Below are 19169 nucleotides of genomic sequence, written 5' to 3'. Positions count from 1 at the left end.
ATTTTCAGTGGCAGGAAGCAGGGACACATCAGTATCTGACACATCTGTTTTCAGAGTGCTTTGACGTGCTGCTGTTTGTCATCTCTGTTTTTTCTTCCCTGCCACCACAGGTGTCTTGGAGTCCTGTGCACTGGAGACTTGAGTTTCCTACTATAGATGGAGACAGGAAGCCAGGGGTCTGAGCTTTAAATAAGTTTTCTTTCTGTTCTAGCAAAGCTAGATTCTGGCCTTGTTGTAGATGGAACCTCATGGAGGCTGTAGACAGAAATGCAGTTAATTGGCATTTTGGGTGTGGGCTCAATGGCCTTTGTAAATCCAGCTGTGCTAACTGGAGATGTGGTTGCTCCTGAGTGTGTTCCTTGCTTTCCCCCACAGCAAATTTGCTCATCTGATGCCTTCAGCTCAGTCTTAGTGAACTTTGTTAGCTTAGCAAAATACAAATTGTTTAATAGAAATGAAATGTGTTACCATTGCTCACAGAAGTTTGAGGTGGTGGCAGTGTCTGTTGAAGATAAGTGTTCCCTGCAGTGATTTCTGCTCATTCTGAGAGTTGCTAGGTTTGCACAATTCTTTGTTGGTCTCTTGCCTTGGTCCAGGAATGGACTGTGGGGAAAAATAATGGTAGTTTTAGTGGTGGAAACTTGCCCTGAGCAGAGATGTTGAAGCAGTTGCCCAAGTGAGACACAAGTGTGTGACAAACACAAGAGTTAAAACATCCAGTGTGCTGTTGCCTCTCAGACCTGGATTGTAATGTTGACCATAGATTGTGCTTTCTGTGAATTCTCTTTAAATGAGGCTATTACTTTGATGCCACGATTAACTCAAGATCCCATAAAGATTTCTGGATGCATAAGAAGCTGCTGTTCCAGATGAGAGATTAGCAGATGGTGATTCTGTTCTCTGCTTTACTCTTACCTTGTAAAATACTTGATCTACATATTTGTTCCTGTCCCAACTTGTAGAAGCTTTTGAGTCACTTCTGTGATAATCCTGTTCTCTGCAGTTCCAATGCCATCTTCTCACTTTGGCTTTGCAGGGAGGAGCAGCTTCTGGTGCATGGGACAGATGGATTTGGAGTTGCTCTGCTCTGAGTGCTGAGCCCAGTAAAGCTATTTAGGAGCATTACTGGCCTTACATAAAACTACTGGCAACAAGACTGGGGCTGGTGCCACTGTTCCTGCCGTGGGAAGGGATGGAAGTTTGCTGTTGTGTTTTCTAGGAAGCCATGACGCTTAACAAAAGTTATTTGCATGAATTTGCAAAACCACCAAAACAACATTGTATGTACTTGAGTATTATCTCTAGAGTATCTAAGTGTTACAAATGCAGCTGTAAGTTCTAAGCTGTCCTAATACACACAAATCCTGTCCTGGAGTACTGATTCTTTCCCTTGCCTCCAGTTCCACCTCCCATTAAAAAAAGTGATTAATTCCAGCTCCTGCTTCTGAAGGCTGGTGATAACAGAGTGTTCTTGCTGTCATTGCTGGTGCATGGATTTGACAGCACAAAGAGTGATGTCAGGAGGATGTGCCACACTGAGCTGTGCTTTGCTGTGCAAGAGTAGAGTCCTGCTTACCTGGGAGCCCACAGTGAGCAGGGCAGGCATGGGGCATGCTAAGGTGACTTAGGAAGTAACTGGAAAAGCTTAATCAGGCAGTATCAAACTTTAACTTTAGGGAGCTAAATAAAAAGTTAAAAATTAAATGTGTAGTAGCAATAATAATGAATAATAATAATGGCTTTCTAATCCAAAGTTGAACTCATTGTTGAACTAGAACTTCCCTAGTGTATCTTTCCTCAAAGGTTTGGCAAAGTTGGAAAAGGAAAGGGAGAAGAAAGGGTGAATAAAAGAAAAGAAACAGGAATATAGAGGAGTCCAAGAAATTAGAGCGAAGTTATGGTGGCTTAGGCCTGCTTGACAAGGTTTCTATTTGATTATTTTACTTAGGTGAGTAACTTATGCTGTGGAATACTGTGTGTATTCCCTGTTTGGCCACTGGTATCTTGTCTATGCTACATGTGGGTAGGGATGTGAATAGGACTGGGTGAGTCTCAGCGCTGAAGTGCATCTTCACCAAACAGCACTGCGTGCTTTCAGCATCAGCAGGAAAATGATGACTTCGTCATGGTCACGTTCTTAATTTTCAGCCTCCCAGGCCTGTTCAAGTGAGTTCACTCACTTGGAGTGAATGTGCAGGCCAGGGAGCACTCTGTAAATCTTCCTCCTCTCTGTACAGCTCCCAGGTGTGCGAAGCACAACCCAGCAAACCCAGCCTGATTACTGTCTGCTGGAGCTGCACCCTGGGCTCCTGTGTTTGTGTCTGCCCCGGCAGGGCCAACAGCACTGAGAAGCGAGTTGGCCATCAGACAAATTCCCCTCCCTGGGAAGGAGGGCAGCTTTGTGCTGCCAAATTCCAGAACTGGTACTTGGGAGAGAACAAGGAACCAGCTGACTTTGGCGGAGATGCATGGCACAGAGGGAGGATTTTTGCCACAAGGGCAATAACCCCTTTCTGGCTTTTCTATTTCTATGTGCATTTCTTCCTGTCCCCATATTTTAAGGAATTAATGCATTTTTAATGCCCTCTCTAGTAGAGAAGAGATCTATTTAAAGGACTTTTGGAATGAGTCTCAAGTAGTAAATTGAACAGTAAGAATGCCTTCTCCCAACTGCCTTTGGATTTGTTACCTAGTCACTTCAGGGAGCCGGAATGAATGCAGGGAATCCTTCAGGCAAGTGAATGAAGAAGAGGGAAATGAAGTCAATAGTAAAACAGGTCATGGTAACTTTAGAGCATACAGTCCTTGTGTTCCCCTCCCCCTCTCCACAGACTTAAATTAGGGATGAGGCTGGAATGCAGAGGGTGTTTTCTTTTACACCACCAGCACTAAACAGTGCGTGGCATTTTTCTCTCACTCTTTTCCTGGGGTGTGAAGTTGTGGTACCCTGTGTTGGGAGCCCTCCTCTGCACACAGGCATGTGGTCGGTCACCCTGCCTTAACCTTGTTTAAACAGCCTTCCTGTTCACTTTGGGATTAACACCTCACTATCTACCTTCAGAAATAAATACACAATATATCAGGGCTCTGGATAAAGGAGTAAATCCAAATCACAAACAGTGGGGTGTTGGTGGGATGACTCAGTGTATTGTGCGGCTGCTTAAAATATTTGAAGCTTTGGAAGAACTTTTGTTTCCTCTTCAGTGTCTTTAATTGTTTGACTGGGGTATTTTCCCAATGATGAAGTACATAATTCCAAAACAAAACCATTATTGGAGGCAAGAAAGTCCAATCAAAAGCCATACATTTCTGTCATTAGCTGTGACTTGAGCTGGAGTTTCTGGAAGTTCCATCTGTTCAGTAGTTTGAAACAGGGAGGTTTGCCTCACCCTGGATTGAAAGGATCAAACACCCCACAAGTGATTTCCAGACACTTAATGTCTGCAGGTTCTCCTGGACAGATATTCTTGCTCTCTCTAGGAAGAATGGCTCAGGCATATTCAGCAATTCTGCATCAAATTCAAATATTTCATTGCCTTTATCTCCCATTATATTTATCCACTCCTCTGCTGCTTCCTCAGTTTGAGGCTGTTTGAGCTTCCATGGATTTTAATACTAATCCTAAAAGTTGGTTTCTTAATGTTTTTCTTTTGAGACAGTTTCTGAAGTATCCTTGGAATGATTGATTGATGTTTAGTTTCATGAAAATAGCTTTTCCAGGCTGATAAACTGAGGACGTGGTCTCCATGTTAGGTCAGCAAATTCGGTTTTCACTTGATAGAACAGAATTGCCAACCTGTAAATAATCTGCTCTGCTATATGGATTTTTATAATCTTGTTTAAGATTGTTTTGAGTTGCTCCTTTGGAAAATTCCAGAAATGGTGTTTTGAGCCACTGGGAAGGTATATAAACAATGCTTCCTAAATAATTTAAAAATGCTTTTTAAATGTTACAATTCTTTGTTCAGTTCTTGGAAACATCAAGAGATTGCTCCACTTGTGTAAACACTCTGATTTACTTGCTCTCTGCTTAGGCAGCAGATCAACGTGATACCAAAAACTTGCACAGAAACCTTTTGGGTCTGGTGAAATAAAGACTCTCTTTGTTCCTGCCATGATTGACTCGCTGCTGCAGAGTAGGTGACATGTTTTGCCTACCAAGCATGTTTTCTAGGCAGAGTTTATATAAAGTTCATGGAACATTAAAACAGATAGCCTCTTCTCTACTAATAAAATCCTCTTTATTATATTATTGGAAACAAAGTTAATACAGAATTGCTTTTCAGGTTTGTGATGGGCCTTCTGGAATGAAGTCATTGGATTACGGTTTTCTTTTGCTGGTTTGGATTGATGAAGCTGGTTTATTCCCTTTTTCCATAGACATTTGGACATTGGTAAAACTTCACCACAATCCTTTCTTTAAAGTTTTAGAAAACTTGATGGTGACAGTGCACATGTTCTGCATTCACTGCAACATGTGGAGGGCCCCCAGAGTGTGAAAGTGTGTTTAAGTATTTGTCACTGAATTTTTCTTGTTCCAAACTCTCCTTTTAACAGGGGAAAAGGCACTTGAGATCTGTTGGATTCCTTTATTCTTCTTTTTTAATTTGAACTGGTTCTCTTTCCAGTGCACTGGCCCAGTGGCCTCAGAGCCTTACCTGAAGCTCTGAGATGTGTTTTATCCTTTGCCTATTCCCTGTCAAAGTCAAACACCATGTTTTGATTTTTTTTTTTTTTTTTATTGCTCCTCCAGTTTCTGTCTCCATATCTGCTGTGGAAGAATTTAGTCCTGCTTGAATCCAGTCAAGTGTCCAGATCTTGCTGGTGGTTTTGATTTTTGTTCGAGCACTTGAAAAGCGAAGATATCTCACTGGAGCTTAAAAAACTTAAAGCAGGTTGTGAAAATAAAGATGATGTGCAGAAGGAGAGGAAAGCTTTGCCAGATTGTAGCTGCTGGATCTGGGACAGCTGTAGGAAGCTTTGGATGGCTCTGGGGGAGGCAGACTCTGCCCTGTCTCCATGTCCTGATGGATCAGGGACCAAAACCTCCCTTTAGTTTGACATTTTTGTGGTCAGTGGCTTGGTTTGACTATAGAGTTTTATATCTCTGAGGTGGAGATACAACTGTGCAGCAGCTCTGTGTTTCCATAGTGTTTTGCTCAACTGCTGCAGAACATTTTCATTCATTAATAGATTACAGGTTATGTAGGTGATTCCCACCCCACGACCCCTTTGCTTTCAGGTCACTACAAACATTATTTGAAAGCATTTAGCTGTCTCAGAAGTGTTTCTACAACAGTAGGTATCTGTGAAGAGATATTGAATGGAACTAAAGGACAAGTGTATAGATCTGTGCAGAGAAACACTTGTAAATGATGTAATAGCTTTTGAATTCTTGGTTCCAAGTTATGCAAGGAGAAACCTGGTTCACTTGGTACTGGTATTGCAGGTGCCCTGCAGGAATGCAGGTGTACCCTGCTGTCCTGATTTCTGTCTTTGTCACAAATGTGTCTTCATCTCTTGTGATTGATGCTGCCATGTAGTGTTTCAAACCCTCAGCGCTGGCAACGTCACGCTGCAGCTTGGTGTCAGAGATGTCCTGAGATGCTTGAGGGGAGGAGAAGACAAATCTGATCTCCAGCTTATGGTGTGACAGATAACACTGTGGCCTAGGAGGGGTTTGGGTATCACATCAGGGGTCAGTGGTTATTTATCTCTGACATTGTGCTGGAAGAAAAGGGCACTGGAATGCATCCTATTTCCAGCAGTCATCAGTGTGGTGACAGTAGGGCACTACACATCTGCTTCTCCCTTAAATATCCCTTCCAAGGGCTCCTGGCACTGGGAAGGGATCATTTCCCAGCGTGTGGCCAGCAGGAGCAGCTCTGTGTTTGCAGGCTCCCACCTAGGGAGAGGAGGGAAAACACCACAGTTTGGGGATACTCTCTTGTGGTGCTGAAGGGCTAAAATCATCGAGGAATTACAACTGTCATTAGGAAAAGGAGGGATAAGATGGGTACATGTTTTGGGCAATGAGGATGTTAACACAGATGAGAATCCACAAGCAAATCAGGCACTGGGGAGGTTGAAAAGCTCCTCTGTCATTTCTCCAACACCTTTAAATCCACCGAGGTCAGCACCAGTGCTCTGATGTCTGCCTCTTCCAGGTATGGGAATGTGGAATTCCAAAGAGGACCTTACTGGGTTTGCATGTACAACTGCTTGTTTGCTTTCTAGTACAGATTTCTTTGTAAAATCTGTATCTTGGCCTGGTTTGGGATTACTTAAGCAGAAATCACTTTTTTTCTGTCATGTTTTTAGCACCGTTTTTTTGCTGTTGAAGAGGGAACAGTCCAAGATTACACTGTGGAAGGCACATTGGATTTATTGATGTATCTGATAAGTTTTAAAACAAATTAATATTTTTCCATTACAATTGCTGCTAAGGAATGTATTTGGTTTTAATTTAAAACTGATCCAGTACTTGGAATGATCTGCATGGTGTCAGTCAAGCACTGGAGAGTTTTCAGTACCTTCTCACCATTGCCTGAGCCTGCTGGACTCCTTGGAGGTGTGGGATATGGGTGCTGAAAGTTTGTGCACTTGAGACTGTGATAAAGCAGGGTCTGTATCAGCTTGGAAATCACTGGGAGAAAGCTTGGATTCTCCTGAAAATTTAAAAAAAAAAGGCAAGAATGTCTTGGATCTCCAGAAAAGTGGTTGTCTTTCTGCTGTGTGAGATTTGTATTATTATTAAATAGAATATACAGCATCATTAGACCTAGGAAAAAAGAGATTTTTGTCCTTAAACAAAAGTTTTTCTGGCTGCTATTGCTGCCTGTTCTAAACTTTCCAGCGACTTCCACCAAATAAGTACTTTGATTAATTTATCCATCTGTTCTCAGATAGATAGATGAGACTTCTAAGGCAATTTTTTTCCCTGCTCTTCTCTTTCCACATACATGGACACATTGGATTCACTGTGTTGTCTATACCAGTTTTGAGACTGGCAGAGCTTGCAGTGTTAAGTCTTTGTTTTTCTCAATAGTAATTATTCTGTGTACTTCTCACTGCTGAGATACATTAGTGTGTTTTTCTTCAATTAATTGATAACTTTTTAAGGTCTTCTCCTGTTGGAGGAGTACAACCATGTGCTTTGCATTGTGTGAAAAAGTCTAAATTGGACTGCTTGGTTTGCACCTCTCTCTTTCTGCACGTTAGTGAGTTGTTTCTTATCTCTGTGCCCCATTCACCTGGGAGAGGTACCTATTAAATACCATATCTGCAGCTCAGTGGTTTGCATCTTAAGCCTTACAGATGTGAGATAAATCACTTAAACTTGGTCAGAAGTAGAAGAATGACTGGCTGAAGTAACTGCTGTCTTCTAGGATGAAAAAATGATGAGCACTGGAATGAAAGGGGTTTTTTTGTGTGTGATCTGGATCCTGGCTCAGCGAGGTACAGGCTGAGGTTGTATTTCTGTCCTTAACTCTATTTGGAGACATTCCAGCCAGTATAAGCAGTGCCAGGTGACAGTGGCAGGGAGGTTGTGGGGGAGATCTCTAGGGCAGTTTGTGCTGAAGAATACAAAACTCTGTGGAGCTGGTGTTTGGCTCTAAGTCAAGCAGGCATTGATCTTGTTTAAGTCTAAAATGTTATGAATGCAGTGGAGAAAAAGAAACCATCCCACAGCAAATACTGTTTATCTACAGCTGACTGGCATGAAAGTGAAATGGACTTAAGACTTTTGTGTGTAAAACTCTCAAGTAGTTTCTCCAGCAGAAAATTAGATTTACAGAGTTGTGTTTCAATTTGGTGTTTAAAAAATGGTTTGGCTTCTGATTCAACTATTTGGAGTTCAGGGAGCATTTGTACCTTTGGAAATTTGAATGGGTGGGTTTGAGCCTAAATTGTAATTTGTCCTATCTGATGCATGAACAGCTCAGTTTGATACTAGGGATTACCGTTCTTGTCAGTGGATCTTCACAGTTTAATTTTAGCACTCCCCATCAAAACACTATTGATAATGTAAACCTTCTTCACCCAGAAGAGGTACTCTGGTGTTTTGGAGACTGTTGAGGTTTTTTGCAGCTGTTTATTCCTTGCACTCCTTAAACATGGACATCTGAACTTTTCTCCCCTGATACCTTTAGCCTTTAAGTTATCAAATGTGTACTGGGAAAAAAAAAAAAAAAAAAAAAAAAAAAAAAAAAAAAAAAAAAAAAAAACCAAAAAAAAAACAGAGGTGCTTTGGTGCTTTGAGGTCATATGGATAATGATTGTATCTAAATCATACATTAGGAAAAACTGAGAAAATAAAGGTACACAGTTGCTCTAGGAAGGTACAGTCTGTATTCTCTAAAGTAGAGTCAGAGTAGAAAAATCAGTTTTAAGAGGTTGAGGATATTAAAACTTTAAGAAAAAAATAATGCACAACACCATGCTTGTAGCTCTGGCATGGTGATCTATAAATGCTTCTCAAATGTACAGCTTAAAAAACTACTGTTATTTTTTTGAAGAAACTTCTATTTGCATTTTATAGATGTCCTTTAACTTAAGTATGATTTTTTAAATGGTTTTGGGTTTTTTTTTTAATCATGGCTTTCTTGACCACTTGGTATTTAGAAGAATGATTAATCTGTGGGATTTATTTTTGTTCTGCAGCTGATATAATTTCTACAGTAGAATTTAACCATTCTGGAGAGTTGTTAGCAACAGGAGACAAGGGAGGGAGAGTTGTCATCTTTCAACAGGAGCAGGAGGTGAGTGCTGTCTAATTACACTGTATTACATGTTCTTTCTATTTTGTTTTTAAAGACAAGGAGCATGTTTTTATAAAACCCCTTACACAAAGTGCATGCCTGTGTGATAAGTGATTACAATACTGAAATTTAATGAGAACTTTGTGATAGAAGTTATTTTAAACACTCTTTGGTTGTGGTCTAAAGAATGTTGAAAGTGAAAACCAAAAAGGGGTAGGACACAGAAGACCCTTGGGGGAGCTGAAGTTGGTTCTTATACAATGAGTCTTCCTGGCTGTGATGATGATTTCAGATTTCACTGTAAACGGGGATATTAAAAGTTGCCCTTAAGTAAGTGTGTGACTGTGACCTCAGATGTCCTTTTGCACTCTGGTATCAGTGGAGTAAAACCACAGAATGCCCACAGCAGAGGTGTCTTTTCTCCCTTTATCCTTGCTTTTTGGTCTTTGGGCTGTACCTGCACGGCAGTGGGCAGCTGAGCTGCAGTGCCCGATTTTAACTGAGGCTGCAGTTGGAAGTTGCTGTGCTTAGAATGGATTTCAGGGAGATGTCACCTCACTGCCTGGAGATGCCACTGTTAGTTTCTGTTTAGTTTTTCCTTCAATTTCCGTTCTAAAACTCCCAAAGCTTGGGATTTCCGGCTCCCAGAGCAGGGGGCTGATCTGTGGGCGAGGCCCCATCCCTGTGCCAGCAGCTCTCCTCGGTCAGTGGGGACATCTAGTGGGGCTGTGTGGCACCAGATCTTGGGGTATTTTGTGGCTTTTTATTGTATTCCTTTTATTTCTTTGTTACTTTTAATTCTTGAGTTGTAGATTGATGCTTTTAAGAATCCTCTAGTGTAGCTTAAAGTTGCAGAAGTTCCTTGCCAGCTCTCAGGTGAGCTGTATTTAAATGACTCCTTGGGTTTTGGAGCATAATCCGTGCTCACATCCTTAGGAGCTGGGATCCAGGAGTAGGAAGAACACCTGGGTTGTCATGAAGTTCCACAGAATTGTTTTGGGCATTTTTTGACTTCTCTGTATTTAGGGAATGATTTGTGTTTAGGGACTTAGTTCCCTGATGCGTTGGTAGTTGGTTGTTCCAACAAGCCGTCTAGAGCAGATTTTATGTATGAAAGTCTATAAAAGATAAGTGTTTTATTTGGAATTCTGTGCCCCTTTCTGCCTCACTGCACTGGAGAGCTTTGCAGGCCACGCCTGCAGGAAGAGAAATACTGACAAGGGCTGTGTGAAGAGCTGTGCAAACCTGTGTGGCTTCACCCACTGCCAAACTGCTGCCACCTCCGGGCTGGAATGTGGCAGCCGGTGACATCAGCTCAGTGCCAGGCAGGAAGTGAATACTGCATCTCACAGAAACTGAGCAGGAATTTGCGTAGGCACAGTGCAATTACCTAAATTGGAATTTGACATCAGGCACATTGGGCCAACACCTCTCCTAGTTTGGAATTTTTTGTTTTCCTTTGAGCACCATGAGACTCATAGTTTGAATTTTGATTTTATCCCAAGGGTGGATTTCACATATTCCTGGGTTTGTGTATTATTCTGGTCCTGTAAAGTTTTACTAGAATACACACATAGAATATTTAAGCCTCAGTTGTTACGGTAAGTCTGGAATTGAAGGAAAGTTCCCTGGACTTCCTAAGGCATTTCCTACAGTACAATAGATTTCCTTTCCAAGTTGTTCCTTGCAGTGACCCAGCTTCACTTGTTAGTTCTGACTGAGGCTTAGAACAAAGTCCCTTCCATTCTCCGGGGTGGGAAAAGCAGTGTAAGGGACAGGTGTGGTACAGAATTCTGGTGCTAAATGGGATTTCTAAGCATTTTGCCCCCTTGTCCCTTCCCCACCCCCAGCTTATTTTGAAGCGTAAGAGTTCCTGCCAGTTCTCAGGGTATGAAGCATGAGAAAATGATGTAAGGAATGTGACAAATGTGGGCCAGCAAGGGTTGTATCAGATGTGTTTTGGTGAGGTACTAAGGCATTAAATGAGCCCGTGGACATGAGACACCAGAGAAGGAAAGAATGAAGTCCCCAGCCAGGAACATATCACAGCAAAGACATCTGATGGTGCAATCTCTGGAGTGGGTGGGACAGGAATAAATCACAAAATTCAGCTTGAAACCACTACAGGTGAACATGGGGAATACTGCACCAGAAATGGATCTAATTTTCTGCACCCAGTGGATGAAATTAAAGGTTCAGTCCACGCAGTACAATATTTTGGCGCCTAAGATACAGCTTTTGGAAAGAGGAATTGTGCAGATTTTTCAGTTTTGCAAACATTTCCACCTGGACAGGTAACTGCAGGGGTGACTCTAATGCCAGAGCAGAGGTGATGAGCTTTTTGCCCTTCTAGAATGAGGAATAAAAAGCTGCTTAAACAGTTCAGAATCTCTCAGGGGACTTGGACATTATAAACCAGAATAGTGGAGCTGCTGGTATAAATTTAGAGGTGCCATGTGGGATTCCATAGTGTGCCTGGAAAGCTGAATGTACTCACAGAGTAGATTTGCCATTTGTGTGTCTGTGCTGCAGGGGAAGGGAATATTCCCTTCAAACAGCAAAGGTAGAAAAATTAAAGATGAAAGAAGTTGTAGTTTGGTTTTTGGTTTGTTTTTTGGGGTTTTTTTGTTTGTTTGTTTGGTTTTTGTTTGTTTTTTTTTAATAAAATATTTAGGTAAAATATTTGTTCAGCTGCTCAACACTAATGTGAAAACTTGTTGGAGATGTTATTCACATTCTCTGGGGAGTTTCTGGAAACTTCAGCTGCTGCATAAACTGTCTCTTCTTTGATGTTTTCTTAGCCAAAATAATAGAAACTTTAATACATTTCTTGCCACAGAGATGATGCTCATTTTATTTGGTTGACAGGATCATGAAAATCAAGCAGGTTGTACCCCAATGTACACTGTATACATGTCATGATCATTTGATTCTCTTTTTAGAACAAAACCCAGTCTCACAGTAGGGGAGAATACAATGTTTACAGTACCTTTCAAAGCCATGAACCAGAGTTTGACTACTTGAAAAGTTTAGAAATTGAAGAGAAGATCAACAAAATTAGGTGGTTACCCCAGAAAAATGCTGCTCAGTTTTTATTGTCTACAAATGGTAAGTATTTTGCACCATAACATGTTGTTATGTAGGTTTACTGTTAGGATTTGGTCTAATCCTCTCCAAAAGGCTGGAATCAAGCAGGGTTTAACTACAAGGATCTGGGGATGTGGTTCTGTCTTCCTGGGCACAGGTGTCCCTAGCACGGGGTTGGGGTATTTGGGCTTTAGTTGCTTTACAGTCCATGTGAGACCTTCATGTGTATGTGAGTCCCTGTGTCAGAGCTTACATTAGTTATTCGTAGCAATCCCTGTCCTGACTGAAACTTGCCCTAACTCTTATAAAAGAACAAATTGTGGAGGAGGTTTTTTAATGCATTTTATCTTGTCTTGTTTTCCCCAAGCAGCATTTTTGTCTTTTTTGGTGCACGTGGGCGGCCTTGTCTTGTTTGAAGGCATCAGCAGTGATGACTGGTGTCTCTCCACAGCTCTCATTTTAAACTGTGGCTGTTTCATTGCAGATAAAACAATAAAGTTATGGAAAATCAGTGAAAGGGACAAAAGACCTGAGGGTTATAATTTAAAGGAGGAGGATGGACGGTATAGGGATCCTACTACAGTTACAACACTACGGGTGAGTAGCTCACAATCAGCTAATTCCTCCTCTCCCAGCCCATGGCTCTGGGAGGAAGTGCCCCATCACATCATTAACTTAATCTTTGCTTTGATGTCATTTGGCAGAAATACTGACTTTTAAGATATTTCATGCAGCTCGGGATGCTGAAGGACTGTGCTGAGCAGTGCTGATGTCTGTGGTAGGTTTGGATCTCACTCTTGCCCTGCTCTGTGTGTTGCAGGTGCCAGTGTTCAGGCCTATGGACCTCATGGTGGAAGCCAGCCCACGAAGGATATTTGCCAATGCCCACACATATCACATCAATTCCATCTCCATCAATAGTGACTATGAAACGTACCTGTCTGCAGACGACCTGCGGATCAACCTGTGGCACCTAGAAATCACAGACAGAAGTTTTAGTATCCTTTTGCCATTGGTCTGTGGGATGGGAACAGGAAAACTGTTGGGTTTTATTTCCTCTCATGAGAAGTGTTTAGTATATATACAGAGAATTAATCCATTAATCCTGGTTATTTCCCCCTGGTGATTGTAAGGGCTTTTATTTCTGGAGAAGGAATGGTTTGGTTTGGAAGGGACATTAAAGATCATCCGGGTGGGCAGGACCAGCTTGCCCCAACCTGGCCTTGGACACTTCCAGGGATGAAGCAGCCACAGCTGTGTGAAGTTTTTAATACAAAATAGCATTTTATAATGTGGCAGAATAATTAGAATTTAAGCAAAATAAAGTTCTATATGAAATACTAGGGAGATAATTTGTAGTATAGAATTAATTACTACTGGAGTGTGGAGCAAAACTGAAGCGGGTTTTTGCTGCTGTAAGAATTACCCTGAAACTGATTCAGAATGTGATTATTACCACCTTGCTTTGTAGACAAATTGTGTGGCTTGATTTTAACTCTTACCTGGGTTGTGCCTGGGTCCCACAAGCCTGAAGTAGCATTTCTGAAAGCACCTAAAACTGAAAATTACCTTGGGAAAAACCCATTTTGCTGGAGGCAATTCCTTAAAGAGCTGCTGCAGATATTGTAGATATCAAGCCTGCCAACATGGAGGAGCTGACGGAGGTGATCACAGCTGCAGAGTTCCACCCCAACAGCTGCAGCACGTTTGTCTACAGCAGCAGCAAAGGCACAATTCGCCTGTGTGACATGAGGGCATCAGCCCTCTGTGACAGACATTCAAAGTGTGAGTGCTGCAGTTCAGTGTCTCCCTGTGCCAGAGAACATTTGCTCTGAAGTGTGTATCAAACACTGAATTGTCTGTGTGGATTTGTGTAGGATTCCTGTAGTATATTGAACAGATCTAAAGCCTGAAATCTAAATAAATCTTAAACTTATGTTTTGCTGGAGTAAAAATAGTGAATAAAATGAGTAGCAGCTTCTGTTTGGACACTAGGAATGGCTTTTTGCAGACTTCAGGTGGTTAAAGGCCATTTGGTCTGTACTTGGTGCTGGAAATCTGGTGCATGTGTAAATCAAGACTTCACATATTAGCAAATAATTCATTTTTTAAGAAGCTGACCTTGGCTTGCTACAATAAGAGAGTATGGCAACTATATCACAACTGTTTCTCCTTAAAAGTTATTTTTTATAACACAGAGTAACTCAAGGTGGAAAGCTTGTTGAGACAATGTTAAAGTAATTCGGGTGTGTCGTGTATCAAAGAGACACAAACTGACCTCTTGAAATGCCTGTCTTATTTTCCGGCAGTGTTTGAAGAACCAGAAGATCCTAGCAACAGATCATTTTTCTCTGAAATCATCTCTTCCATATCTGATGTCAAATTTAGCCACAGTGGTCGATATATGATGACTAGAGATTATCTGTCAGTGAAGATCTGGGATTTAAATATGGAAAATAGACCTGTGGAAACATACCAGGTATTGGGTGAAAATCATGTGGGTTGGAAATTAAAAAACCTGGACAGAGGCCAAATCTTACTGATAGAGTCTTGATGTGGCAGTTACAGTTTGGTCTGTGGATTCTGGCAGAGCATCCCTGAGGTTTGGGGATTCCACACTCCTGCTGAAAGGTAGTGGTATTTGCAGGGTGGTGGCAGAACCCAAACCCGTGTTTGGGGCTGAAAAAGTCTCCCTCTTACCCAGTGGGAATTTGGGAGGTAGAGAGGTGATCTCCAGCCATGAGAACCATGACAAGTCTTTGGCTGTCTTTATGTTCTGTGTTATATCCTGAAGAAAACAGGAGGTAAAACATTTCCTTTTCATAAAATGTTTTTAGCTGCCACTGAAAATTGCTGTTTTTGTTACAAGAAAGAGCTCTTGTGAGCAGTCTCAGGTTCCTTGCATTTGGAGCAGTCTGGGAAGGCTGTTTTACAGGTGTGTGAGTCTAATGCTCACACAGTTTCTCTGATCCCTCTTTTCCAGGTGCATGAATACCTCAGAAGTAAACTCTGCTCACTGTATGAGAATGATTGCATTTTTGACAAGTTTGAATGCTGTTGGAATGGATCAGACAGGCAAGTGGAATTGTTATCCCTGTGCACTTCAGAACTTTCCAAGTTTTTCTTAAAATGGGCAGTGGACCTCAAATACCTGGTTTTGGACAATGCTGTAGGACTTCAGTAGTCTGTAACATGTGCATTATTAACTGTAAGAATTGCACCAGACCTCTAGGGGAACCCATGGGAAAACCTTCAAGGAATGTTCCTTTTTACAGTGATTTGCCATGGTAGTGACCTGCCAATAACACCACTTAGGACAGCTCTTGATTCTGTGCTAATTGTGCCATTAACTGCTTATTTGTGACATGTAGAGCAGCTCATTGGTTCCCTGTCAGTACTGTCAGATGTGGTGCACCTTTTTTTTTTTTTTTAATTTAAATCTGGCACCTGTCTGCTCAAATATTTTTTGAGGCAAAAGAAGGACAGGGAAACTTGTAAGTGTATTTTTCTTACTGAACAGCTGATGCAGAATGAGGAGCTATAAGGGATTTTCACAAACTAGATGTGCTGCTTAGTACCTACATTTGCACAACTTGTGTGTCGCTAAAAATCTGACATGTTTGGGGTTTGTTGGATCTCTCCTGTGTGTGTGTGAAAAGCAAGTTAAATAATGACATTCGAGGTGCTTCAATAACAAAATACATCAAAGGGCCCAGGAAAGGAAAAAGGGTATTTTTGGGAGGTTTTAAGTTTATAAAACATTGCAGTACCTGCTTCCCTTTGGCTGTAGCAGATGTGGCTGAGGCACCTCCCTTCCATTTGCATCATCTCAGTTGAGACCCTCCTTGAGACCCTCTGGCTTCCTAAAAGGAGGAGGAATTCCTAACTGACATCTTTCTTCCTTCCCCCTCTGTGCAGCATTGTCATGACAGGGTCTTACAACAACTTCTTCAGGATGTTTGACAGAAACACGAAGCGAGACATCACCTTGGAGGCGTCCCGGGAGAACAACAAACCCCGCACGGTGCTGAAGCCGCGGAAGGTGTGCGCCAGCGGCAAGAGAAAGAAGGACGAGATCAGCGTCGACAGCTTAGACTTCAACAAGAAGATCCTGCACACAGCCTGGCACCCCAAGGAGAACATCATTGCTGTAGCTACCACAAACAACTTGTATATATTTCAAGACAAGATGAATTAGGGTTGGCATTCCTAACTGAAGAGTCACTTCCTGCATAGTTGAAATAGTTGAATCTAGCATTTGTACCTGTAACAAAAGCAAGTGAGAGGTCCATTATGGCACCCCTTTCCAGTGTTTAAAAATGTGCCATATGACAACACACTTTTATAGCTCCATGGAGAAGGCTCTGTGGCTCTGTTGTCTCCGTACCTGCTAGCCATTTAGGTGAGGATAGGGCACTTTTTAATTTAAATGACTACTTGCACCATCTTGCCTAATGGACTAGACTGGACTGTCTCAACATCGGTTTACTCCACTTTTTATGCCTTCCATTGTGATGACGTCAGACACAGGGAAAGCCTTCAATCATGCTATGGGATTTAATTGTGTAACCTCATTACTGTATCATTCGTGGCCCCCTTTTTTTATTAAATACAGCTCATTCTTGCTGTGGCTTGTAGCATTCCTCCTCCTTCTGGCCTCCTGGACTCCCCCTTCTCCCTTCGTCCCCCCCTCCACCTCGCCTTGGTGGTGGTGTATGGAGAAAAAAATAAACAAAATAAAGCACATAAAATGGGTCCGTTTGGGGTCAGTGGTAAAGGGGGTCTGTGTTGCAACAAATGTTTTAATAAACAGTTGACTGTAATCACTCCTTGCCATGTCTGGCACCAAAAAAAAGAGAAAATAAGGAAAAAAACAAACTACTGAATAAAAGTGACAAAGAATGGAGAATCTGTTTTCTTTTTTTTTTTTTTTTTTAATCTACCTCTTTATACAAATACTCTGTTTTACCTTAGATGCATGAAAATAAAATTATGTTTTTTGTAATGATTTTAACCAGTATTAATTATTTTTCATGGGAATGAAGAGAGGGAGGGGTTTCACAGGTACCTGCATTCACTCCTGAGTAACCTGGGCACCAGCCAATGTATGACCCATTCCATCTTGGCACCACAACTGCTTTAAGGTTTTGATCTGAGCAGTCACTTCCTGTGCCCTTGAATGCTCCTCTTTTTAACCTGTTGCTTTAATCAGAAAGGGAATAGAATCTTCAGGTTTTAAATTCCATTTTTTGGGACTGATGTCTTAATGTTTAGTTTTGTCCTGGTTTCTTCAATGCCTTGTTTTAGGATAAAATACCTTTAATGCCTTGTTTAGAGCACCAAGTCCCCTGTGGCTTTGTGAGAAGTTGTCTGAGCTCCTGTGTGGTGTTCTGTAGTAGCAGCCAGCACCATGGTTCCATAGCTAATGACTGCACTGCATTCTGCTGCTCTATTTTCTGTATTTATTGCTAACTGGAAATGTAGTTTTAACCATGCAAATGTTTTCTTCTGGCTTTTGGCTTTGCAAAGTTCCTGCACTTATAGAAATGTTCACTGGTGCAAGGAGCCAAACGTGGAGTACAGAAGCTGCATGAAATAAGTGTTCATAGTGATGTGAGAGATTTCAACTCCTCAGCACATAAGGCTTATCCAAAGATTAACTCGATATTGATGCTTTATAAGGCTCATGAGTTTTTACTTCCAGTATTTTTGCTAAATGTGCTTTTAGGTTTTGTTCCTCCTTCATGGAAATGTTCAGTGAAGTTTGAATTCATGGTGAATTTACCTTGACTGGGAGAATTTTTGCTTTTGAGTTACCTGTATTTAATTACTTCTGTGGCTTAGAGGTAGTTATTAAAATGACGTTATGATTTGATCAACTAAGATACTGTTTCTGCTGTAAAATTTTGGCTGGGTTAGAGGTTATTAACCAGACTACTCTTGCAATCACTCTTCAGTTTTTTTAAGTCCTTCTGCAGTGGTGTGAAAATGTAAAAATTCTAATATTTATTAATCCAGTTCTCTTAAATACAGTATTTGTCTTGTACCGTACATGCGTGACCATGAGCCTTTGTAAGGATTTTACCTTTTTTTTTCACCTGTTAGCCTTGTAAAGCAAATGAACTGCCCCAGGGACAGCAGCTGTTTTCCAGTGGGTGAATAAACGAGTGGGCCCTGCTCCTGTGTAGTAGCATGTGACTAATTTTACTCCAGCAACCAGACTTTCCAACAGTTCAAGAAACAACTCGTTGAGTAACGTTAATCACATGTGTAGCTGTTTCCAGGGCCAAAACTCATTCTTTATCTTAGCGTGAGGGCACTTAGGTGAAGAGATGCTTTTGCTGCAGAGCTGGTAAAATCACGATTTGTGAAGGTTTGACCATGCTGGATTGGGAAGATGAGGGCCATGGTATTGAGGCTGCTGTTCCTGTGCCACCCATAGCCCCAGGGCTGCACTGAAGGTGCTTAGCACAGCCCCACGCGGAGCTGAGCGTGTGGAGATGGCACAGAGTGACCTAGAGCAATACTCCAGTACAGCTTCCTCTTGGACCACAGCTGGGCCTGCTGGGATGGATTAAAGCTCCCCTTGGGAAAGGGTTTGGGTTTGCTGGTAAAGGTGATCCGTGAGATGTCATTCATCTGAGGTTTAACTTGTCCTCACCAAACCCAGCTCCTGCCTGTGCTGTCACACTATCCCATAGAGAATTCTCTAAGCACACTGTCCACTGATACATGCTGTAAATCATATATTTTATTAATAAAAGTACACAGAGAATACACTTTGTCAGGATGCTTTTTATGCTCTTTCCTGCCCCTACCCTCTTCTGCATTTGCAGGTATTTTTGAATGAGTGGTCTCTTCCTTGTGCCTGGGGAACTGTGTCCCCATTCCTGTCCTAGGCAGGGTGGTGCTGGTCACTGCCTTCAGCTGCTCCAGTCACACAGCCTCCTCAGTGCCCAGTAAAACCAGTGCCCGTCTGCAATTCCCAGTCCCTGAGCACCAGACTAAACACAGGGAAGGCATTCTCCTCCCTGCACTCTTGTCCTGATGGTACTGAAATGCCACCAACCACCACTTAGGTGGTTTGTATCTACAATGTGACAACTGCAGTGTCATTCGTGCCACCAGTTACTGTTCAGAGTGAGGTGTTTATCTGGCTGACACCATGCTGAGGTGCAGGAGAGCCCTGTGCCTCAAGTCCTTTGTCACTTCCCTGCTAGGACGTGGCTGCTGCCTGGAAAACACGCTGGATATGCAGCAGCACCTGTTCCCCTACTGCTCTGTTCAGGGAGGACAGGATCATTTATTGCTTAACTACAG

At 41.9% G+C, this 19169-nt stretch overlaps 1 protein-coding gene across 1 annotated transcript in view; it reads left to right on the top strand.

Moving 5' to 3' along the window:
- PPP2R2A (protein phosphatase 2 regulatory subunit Balpha) overlaps positions 1-16755 on the top strand; it is a 33637-nt gene extending 16882 nt beyond the window's left edge. The window contains exons 2-9 of the mRNA XM_041490627.1: positions 8665-8762; positions 11705-11870; positions 12334-12446; positions 12670-12847; positions 13470-13634; positions 14159-14328; positions 14833-14924; positions 15768-16755. Coding sequence (XP_041346561.1) covers positions 12688-12847; positions 13470-13634; positions 14159-14328; positions 14833-14924; positions 15768-16047 — 867 coding nt within the window. The 5' untranslated portion in view covers positions 8665-8762; positions 11705-11870; positions 12334-12446; positions 12670-12687 and the 3' untranslated portion in view covers positions 16048-16755. The remainder of the gene's footprint in view (positions 1-8664; positions 8763-11704; positions 11871-12333; positions 12447-12669; positions 12848-13469; positions 13635-14158; positions 14329-14832; positions 14925-15767) is intronic.
- Positions 16756-19169: the final 2414 nt, after the last annotated feature.

Source organism: Pyrgilauda ruficollis, unplaced genomic scaffold (genome assembly GCF_017590135.1).
Source record: "Pyrgilauda ruficollis isolate IOZ18807 unplaced genomic scaffold, ASM1759013v1 scaffold125, whole genome shotgun sequence".
NCBI lineage: Eukaryota > Metazoa > Chordata > Aves > Passeriformes > Passeridae > Pyrgilauda > Pyrgilauda ruficollis.
This window is presented reverse-complemented; position numbering and strand designations above follow the sequence as displayed.